This window comes from Plutella xylostella, chromosome 15, assembly GCF_932276165.1.
Source record: "Plutella xylostella chromosome 15, ilPluXylo3.1, whole genome shotgun sequence".
NCBI classification, from domain to species: Eukaryota; Metazoa; Arthropoda; class Insecta; order Lepidoptera; family Plutellidae; genus Plutella; species Plutella xylostella.
In genome coordinates this window covers 9,271,932-9,281,332 of record NC_063995.1, presented here as the reverse complement: position 1 = coordinate 9,281,332, position 9,401 = coordinate 9,271,932, and the positions used below count along the sequence as shown (strand labels likewise).

The 9,401-nt window shown below is 41.6% G+C and overlaps 1 protein-coding gene across 2 annotated transcripts in view; it reads left to right on the top strand.

The window, feature by feature from the left end:
• Nucleotides 1-3,714: 3,714 nt before the first annotated feature.
• The window catches only part of LOC105381772 (zinc finger protein 704), a 46,965-nt gene continuing 41,278 nt past the window's right edge, over nt 3,715-9,401 (top strand). The window contains exon 1 of one of the 2 annotated variants that reach the window (XM_048626103.1): nt 3,715-4,454. In XM_048626103.1, coding sequence (XP_048482060.1) covers nt 4,080-4,454 — 375 coding nt within the window. In that variant the 5' untranslated portion in view covers nt 3,715-4,079. The remainder of the gene's footprint in view (nt 4,455-9,401) is intronic. The other variant, XM_048626104.1, reaches the window with a different exon arrangement.

Genomic DNA, 9,401 nt, shown 5'->3' with positions numbered 1-9,401 from the left:
AATATAACAATTGTTGAGAATTTACCTTTATTTCACTTTTACGACGACCATTTGGAATTTTGAGTAGTTTGAAAGGTGGCGGTGCCCGTAATAACGTAAATAACTTACGCCGTAAAAGCTTAACGATTTGAGTATGTTTTTTTCAACCTACTTTTGAATGACAAATTTGGTGAAAAAGCAAAGGTAATCTTTTAACAATATCCTCGACACGATTACCGTAAAATAGTCCACAAAATTTAAGTCTTATTAACAATTTATTCACGCAAATATCCATACTAAGCAGCTTATTTTATGAACACCTATAATTATACACGCCTGAATTCATGAATAAACTAGTATTTAATTTAGGCACTAGCATATTGCGTACCGAAATTCATAAGCTATCTGTGATATTAGTATATGTGCATTACATAGGTACATGTTTTTCTATTTATTAACAGGTGATATCTTGCTAAGAAGTATGCTTTTCTGCAGCGGCTGCTAATATCAAGATGAAGTTCTGACGACCAAGGCAATACTTTCATGGATAATAAAATGCATATGTAAGTACCTTATTCCTAATTACTACTGGACTGTTATTGGGAAGAAGAACGGGGCAAGACGTTTCAGACCTATTCTTTTGCTCTATACAGACCATACGATAACGAAGCTATACAGATCTGGTAACACTAACATTCTAGATGCCTACAGTGTACATGCAGATGTTGTAGAGTCCTTAAACCAGAGTTTAACTAGTTGCACACACGTACAATTTACACAACAAGCCAGCTGAGTAATTACGAATACCCACGCGCCTCGACGACTTTGACTTGAGCAAATGTCGTGCACTTTCAACAAATAGAGGGTAACCCTCCGGTAACCACGCTGGTCTGCTCGTAGGCTCTTGACACTTCAAATAGACTCACTTGTAGAAAAATATGTGTAAATTTGCTAGTGTGGTAGTTGAGTTGTTTGTAGGCTGTTTGCAATATGGCTTACTTTCAGCTTCAGCTATGCACTATGGGGATAATTTGACCTGTATGTAGAAAAAGTTATAGGGTTGTATTATAAATTCCTACAAAGGAACTTCCTACACCGTCATCAAAGTATAGATCAAAATAAATAAATTTCATGTCTGAATTTAAGTTGTATTCGTAGAAGTTTCAATCCTCTCACAGTTACCTCGACTAAGTGCAAATGAGGCGGTTTACTCTCGTGGGCGTAAGTATATATGAACTTGCAAATATTGGGAAACTCAAGATGAATCGCTAGGTAATTTGACATTTATTTTTCTTCACGAACAAGATTTACAAACTGTTAGCATATTAGAAAATTATTGTCGTCAGTAGAGATCTAGAGCTTATAAAATAAAATAAAAAATAAAATAAAATTATATTAAATATAATTTACGGGCACATCCAAGACCCGAGAACAAATATATGTATTTTAAACTTTGGAGTGGAAAGGATAATGCATCAACATGAACAGCGAAAAAATCTTCTCATTATATTTTGTTAGTAATATGCACATACGTCTGTATGGCATGGCGATATTATTTGAATGTGCCCGACTGATGTTTATACGCCGTCTATACGCCTTTCTGACATGGCGAAATTATTTTAATGCGTCCTACTGATGTTTATACGCCGTCTATACGCCTTTTTGACACGACACTAAATTACTGTTACATCGTATACGCCTTTATGTTATTTATTAATATCTGAAAATATAGTTTACTGAAAATTTCAAAAAAATTACAGATCGTTTATCGATTCCTATACTAGTAAGTATAGGAATCGATTGGCATGAAAAACGCCAAATCGAAATCTTGCATGTACGCCCCTCTGGCATGAAGCCCGCGATATGAAGAAAAAAACACTTGATAAAATAATGTTCTCTATATTTTTTATAGGTTTGGTTATCAATTTAATTAATTAGTGAAATGCTAAGAGAAAGATCTGAATATACCTGTGAGTAATTGGTATTGATTAAAAATATATTAAGGCATGTCAAAAGTTTTAAGCGACCGGACAACTGATATATAGCGCTCTACTGACCCAGATCAGTCAAGAGACCTTCGCCAGTGCGAAAGGACAGCAAAAAATGATCTCATACAGCTTCCGACACTTACAGTCCGATACAATCAAAATTCAGAGATAATTTAGCTCAGAAGGTACTTATTAGAGACCAGCTTTCTAAGTATTAGTCCTTTCACGCTCAGCACTAACCACTAATTAATGATGGTTTTGTTAATTGTTACTGGATTTTGTTGCTTAAACGGTTAGCTTTTAAATGACACTTTGGGGATCGTTAGATAATGTAAAACATAATTAAGCAATAAGTGAATTGTTATTTATTGAATGGAGTACGGTTTAGCGTCGTCCATTTATATCTGGAAACGGCCTTTTCTGTTACATGAAAATGTTTGGTGTCGTCTATGCTTCCTGGGTAGTATAGGTAGGCATCTTTTTTTTTGCCTAGTTACTCATGTAGGACATCATGACGTATAATTTACTATTAGGCGTGTGTGAGATGTCCTGATGACTCATTTCTACTTTCTGCTTATTAAGGAAAAATATTTAAGTACCGAGAAACAGTATTTTTGTGATTTTGAATACTTTGTAGTTTACAAGTGCTTTGGCGCGCTTTATAGAGCATTTATTTGATAATACCAAACAGAAGTATTATTTTAAGACCTTTGTGAAAGGCCCTATTCACTTTATAGGTTCTCTAAGCCTGCGTTTGGTTACGAAGACTACTAAAACCTAACCAATTATAACTATAGGCTTAGTTAATCAGACTACTACTCGTAATAAGTTGGATTATCTCTTACATTTTCCACTTAAATCTACTTATTTAACAAGAGCGACCTCCATCATTGCAATGTTTTTAAAAAGGCACTTAAATACATTTTCAGAGGGCTACATGGAGCATGAAATGCGAAGCGCACTTTCATGTGAAACCTAATTGAATGAAAGTCATCAGCAAGAGTGAAGAATGTCAGTAATGATACGCTCCGTAACAAAAAGTAAGTGGTGTACATGAATTTCCTTTGATCTGCAGTAAAAGTGGTGTAATATTTTTTTTTGGCAGTTTCAAGTCTCGAGTTGCACTCTTAAAATGACTGCAAATTAACGTTTGCAGCCATGAATTGGCTCTATCTTTCCTCGTTATCTCTGGCTGACGGAAAGGAAGCTTTCTATACTCTAATTGATTGTAGAGCAGAGACTATTGCTATAAATTGTCCTTATCTGAGTTAAACATCTTCTTTAAAAAGATTAGTAAGTAGGATTGGACATTGGAATGAAAGTGATAATAACTTCTAAAAACAAACTTTATACCAAAGCTTGAAAAGTTTCTGTAAAGACTTCGGCCGGAATCAAGTATTTGGTTCAATGTTGAATTAGTCACCGAATGACGTAGTTTGTTAATTACGGCGTAATTGTGCATTCTTGAAATAGGCCACGATGGCAGAGTTGCATAAGTGGGAGGTGTATCTGCTTGACATTTTAATCGACCCCGAATCCGAATAGAAACTGTGTCACGCATTAGCGGGTGCCGGTGGCGGAGCGGAGCCGGGCGCACTCGCATTGTGCAATCCCGTTAGCGCTCCACGTGCTGCGCCTCAATGTCGCCCCGCGCCCCCGCCGCCGTCCCGCTCGCACGCGCCGCGCCGCCGCGCTCTCGCTCGCGCGCGAACAGCTGAGTATCAAAACAAACGAGCGAGACGGGCGGTCGCCGCTCCCGCTCGCCGGCCGGCCGGTGCGCGCCGCACGCCAGTTCTGTTCGAAGCCGCGTCCGCTGCAGTCGTTCGCCGCGTCCGCTCGCACCAACTTTACGACCGCGCACGGATCTTCCTTTGTCCCGATCTTCGAGGATCGAGCCCCCGTATTATGTTTCAGCGCGAGACCCGCGACCAGCCCCGGCCTTCTGAGGAGCCGGACCGCGCGCAGCGTGTGGAATCGCGTCGAAATTCGTTCAGCTCTCCCAAGTTTTGTGACGGTTACCCCGCGAAACGCGTTCGCCGGGCGATTTGAACAGTGTTTTAGAGATTTTTGTGGAACTGAGTGACCGCGCCGAGGCGTGAACTGTGAGTGAAGATGTCGACGGGCAAGAGGCTCGCGAAGAGGTCGATCATAGGGACGCGCGTGGCCGCGCCGGTGGAGGACGGGCTGTACCTGTCGGGCACCATCCAGGCGGTGAAGACGCCGTCCGCCTTCCCGGAGAACAACAACTGCATCAACCTGACGCCGGCCACGCGCTACACGGTGCGGCTGGAGGGCGTGAAGGGCGCGCGCGAGTACCGCTCGGCCGAGCTCATCGGGCCCGGCTTCCGCTCGCTGGCGGGCGTGCGCCTGCGCCCCCCGCAGCGCGTGTTCCTCACGCACAACGGCCGCGAGGTGTGCGCCGAGGTGCTGCAGCACGACGCCGCCGCCGACATGCTGCGCGTGCGCGTGCTGGCGCCCCACGCCGATGTGAGTACCACCAAACATAACTCATCCCTAGTTTCACAGATCCCCATTCAAAAATGCATAAAACTTTCAATAAACCTCGCTCCGTGCACGCGTTTAACTCTTTACTACGGGGCGTAGCATATTGGAAGGAAATCGATCCTTGCTACGACGATGCTACGAAATCTCGTAGTACTTTTTTCGTAGCCATATTGGCGTGCATAAATTTATTTATTGCGCAGTTTCGGTTTCCATTTGGTGGTTCGGGAACAGAAACTATGCTGAGTTTTATCTAGTCATGAAGCTACGCAGTTGGTTGAGCACGATCAGAGTGTCGGTGTAGCGGTGGGCTAGTTGGCCGAGCGGGGGGCGGTCCTGGAGCGGGGCGCGGGGCGGGATGCGCGTGCACCGAGCTATTGACCCCGCGACACGTGCGCGCGCCGGCCGGCACTGCTCCTCCACACCCCATCACCACCATCCTCGCACTAATGCCTCTACACTTAAGACCGATTGTACAATCCCGCCGATGATAGCCCCATTACGCATAAGGAATTAAATCGGTCACATTCGTGTGTATGACGCACTTGGTATTTTTATACTTGTCCGTTTCCGTATCTCGCTTTGTTTGAGAGGCGTAGGAGAGAGTCGGCGATCGACTGATGTCATTGTCCTGCGATCAACGGTCCCATTGAAAATTCATTAAGATTCTATTCCCCCTATCTTAGTACGGATTCCATCATTCTAGATACTGTTTGTAATGAAGGTGATTAGGAAGCCATTGTCCGACGATAATAGATGTTTCAGAACTCATGTATTGGATCCGACCAATGTTAAACGTCGTGAAGTAAATAGCTTTATTAGGTTTTCCCTCAGAATCTAGTTCAGTTTAAAACATGATTGTGTTCTATTGTGTGGTCATTAAAACCACAGATTGTTAATTTGCTATTTAGAGTACGTACGCAATGCGATTTTTAATGAAATACTAGTTTAAAACAACGTGCAATCTATTCCTTCGCATGCCGGCTACATGTTGATTAAAACGTTACGCTTTTACTTCATAATCGCATACACTGTATTCACCTCTGAATATTTATGACCGAATATACTTGAAGATCGTGATGAAATATATTATTATTATGTATTGTATCAACTCGCTTATGGGCCTGGTGTCCTGCCTAGCTACGACTAAACGAATATATAAATGGTTAGAATAATTTTATTATACCGTTGTCTTAAAGGATTTAGTATAAAAATGGCTAGTGATCGATTGGAAATGGCCGCGCTACATTGGCGCTACTTTTCCATTATTGCCCTATCCATGTTGACTGGAAAGAAGTATTTCATAGTTGATATGATCAAATCGTACAGTATAACGAAATTATGCCCTTGCGAAACTAAATGAATCTTTTTGTGTTGTTACTCACTGACAAAAACAGTTATTGTCTTTTATGTTATATTTTAAATTTGAGCTTTGCTCTACAATTTACAAAATAATACAATTCACAACGGACAAGTCATGCTAGGAGGAGCACCACTAACAAAGAGCTTGTGAACAAAACAACTTAAAAACATACAAATGTTCCAAACTACGCATTTATCTGTTATCTGGGTGTAATAATTACAAAATGAGTCGCGATTTTGATACATTGACATTGATATCAAGGACGGCATTATCTACATCTTTGAATGTCATCGCGTAAACACGTCTTTACACCTTCATTATAATAAATAACTCGTGCAAAAGGTTTTACACATTCTGATTTGGTTTTAATGTCCACACTACGTCATGTGAGGGTGTGTTTTCTCTATCTCTGCGTGTCTATGAATTTATCTACGACGTACCACCTGTACTTAATATTGATTATGGATTAATGGATTTTGAAGAAATTCTTTGATTAGACATCGGTCAGGCTGTGATTATGAATGACACGATTCAAAAATTTACAATACAAACACAACAGATGGTGAAGCCCATTTTGGTATTAACAATTCTACTACGGGCCGGGGCCTGCGAATGCTCGGCACGTTTCGGCTTGCTTGCTCATAATCAGTAGCACGTATGTGCTAAATAATTTCGACTTACCCGTTACTCGCATAAGCCAAGTAGAATAATTCGGATATATCATGTTATACTCAAAAACAAAACTAACCTATAGGTATTCTTGTATTTTCCCTTGGAAAACATGACGTAAAAGCATAATTAAGTAAGTGTTATCGTAATGATGTATTGTCCTAGTTAGCAGAGGTTGATATTACTATTTATTTAAGTCGCCGGCCGGCGTGTCGTGTCATCAGCATGCGCGTATGTTATCTACCATTTAATAAACACGGTGACTGTATCTGCGCACCAACTGGACTGCGGGTACATTTGCGCACTTCTTATGTTTTATTGCTTCTTTGTGACAGATTTACTAAAACAACAGTGATATTTTAGGTCTTCTTGACTGAGTGAATAATCTACAGGGATTTTGTTTGTCAAATACACCGTAAAACTTCTCTTCCTTGTTTGATGTGTGTATAAATCAGCTTTGGTATTCAGCATTTTACGAATAATTACGTGCTAACAAATAGAGTCAAGGCTGCGCTATATCCTTCGCATAATTTTCATAGCTATGAAACTCGACGGGTTTTCATTTCATTTGAAATTAGGCGTAACGATAGGTAGTTATTGTTACAAACAATGAGGAAGCGACTTGCGCACGCGCAAGGCCTCGACTGTGTACACACTCCGCGGTGACGTCGCACGCCGCCGCCGCGTGACGACTCACATACGTGCTAAACACACATCTATATCACTATTACTTTAATATCTCCAATACCTACTACGACACGTGCCCACGTCGTAAAGATATACGTTTATGCACTCAAAAGTACAAGAATTAACGGTAGAATTAAATGTAACATGCTTTCCGTGCTACAAAATGGCGTCTTCGGCTGATAACCTCAAAATGCCGACTCGTATTTCAGTTGGCGTCCTTGTTCTAAATGTGATAGCAAGTATTTAGTTTGTTAAGGTGGATATCTGTCATGTCTTAATTTGTAAAGTATATGCTTCGCCGACTCGCAAATGCTGTTGACTAACTGCGGAAGCAGGCGCAGTAAAATGGCAAAACAAGTTATTGATGTGATAAGCGCTTCCTAAGCGAAAACAAACATTTCAACTCCACAAAACAACCGTATTAACGTACACTTATCATTTAGATAAAACCTCACTTTACGTATCCAAAACAAAGATCAAGGACAGCCAGAATTGTTATCTCTACATGCGGCAAAAAAATACAAATCAGGAAGTGGTTTACGTTCAGCAATTAGCCACACGTTATGCCGTTATACGTGTCTAATGTATGACAGCAGACATTCACAACGTGGGTAATGCTGAAAACTACGTAACTCGCTCACGCCGAGCAGCGGTTTATCGGCGGTGACGCGCCGCGCGCCGGCCGGCGGCCACGAGCTTATTTACATCGTAATTCTTCCTCGACGAATCTAGTACGACGCGGATTCAGCGATCAAAACATCCACGCTGACTCATTCCTATAGTAATTTAGCAAAGAAAATAAACAACACGTATACGTTTCTTATACAATCTCCACCCACGCAATACATATTATCTGTATGGAAAAGTCCTACGCGCATATACTTTTATTACGTTTTACAGAAATAAAAAAAGTTCTTTTCAACCGCTATCGAGTATCATTAGACTAAAATAGGACTTGAAGATAAAATTAACGACGCCTCTGCCGGCGACCATAATGTGTCAGCCAAAAAGATATAAAAATAAAGAGTGCGCGGCCGAGAAATAAGGTCACCGGCAAGCCCGGAACCGAGCAACGGTATTCGTTACAAAATCGCGTCAAGAATTATTTTCACGTGCGCAAGCGCCGCGCCGTCCGCGGGACCGTTAGCCGGCCGGCCCGAGCTTTGCTGCCTCACTCACTTCGTTGCTGCTTGCTTCTACCAATTTAATGGACACACATCTCTAACAATTCACAGCACGCCTTGGGAACTTGTAGTAGCTGTTATTAAATGAATAGATGAAATCGTTTTGCTGGTTACGTAAGCACTTTTAACGCTACACCGTTACTTAGCGGCGATTCGGCTCGGTCCGTAGCTTTGCAACAAGTTTAGTGAGGCCGCCGTCGTGAAAGTCGCAAGCCACCTGTAGAGCCACCATTACTTTCAAACTTAATGTCCGGCATTGTTAGATTAAAACATTTGCGCGATGTGGCCAACAAAGCTTCGCACAAGTACCTACCCGTGATTCTTTGCAAATCGATTCTCATGGAATTACTCACGTCCTGTATGAGAAAGAGCACAGCTTTCTTCTGAACGGGCGCACATAACTGAGATACGCCACGCTCGGACGAACGGCAATCAAAGCTCATCAGCGGGCGGACCATTCGATTTCACCATCACGCGTTTCTATCACTTTCATAGTAATGACGTGCACTTTTTGCTTTAGCAGTGTCGGATAACGCGACGTAATAAGTAACGAGACGCGTTCATCGAACCACGAGTGTCATCGATTATTTTGAACTGAACATGCGAAATAGAATGGACTTATCCTTGCACAAAATGGCGACCGCATGCTTACGCTGTAATTAAAATTGCATTGTTGGCGAAAGCGGCAATGATTCATACAGGCGTTTTCCAGATTTTCCAGTCGTTCACGCATTTTTTATATTTGAAATAGACACTTACGCTTGTAATGGCTAGCGTTGCGTGGAGCCATCGCGTGTGCGCCGCAAATTTCACTTAACTATTGTGCCTACTGCGTAGCAGCGAATGTTAATTTGTTACTCTCGTTATAAATGCCATCAAATTGCTATGTCACTCTAAGATGTGCTAGTAAGTAAAGTAAATAAAAGTAGTTAAAACAAGCTTGACTTTGCGGTTGTGTACGTCGAACGATATAGTAAAAGAGTCTCATTTCCCCAGTAATAATTTGTTAACCCATGTTTTTCCCTCGAG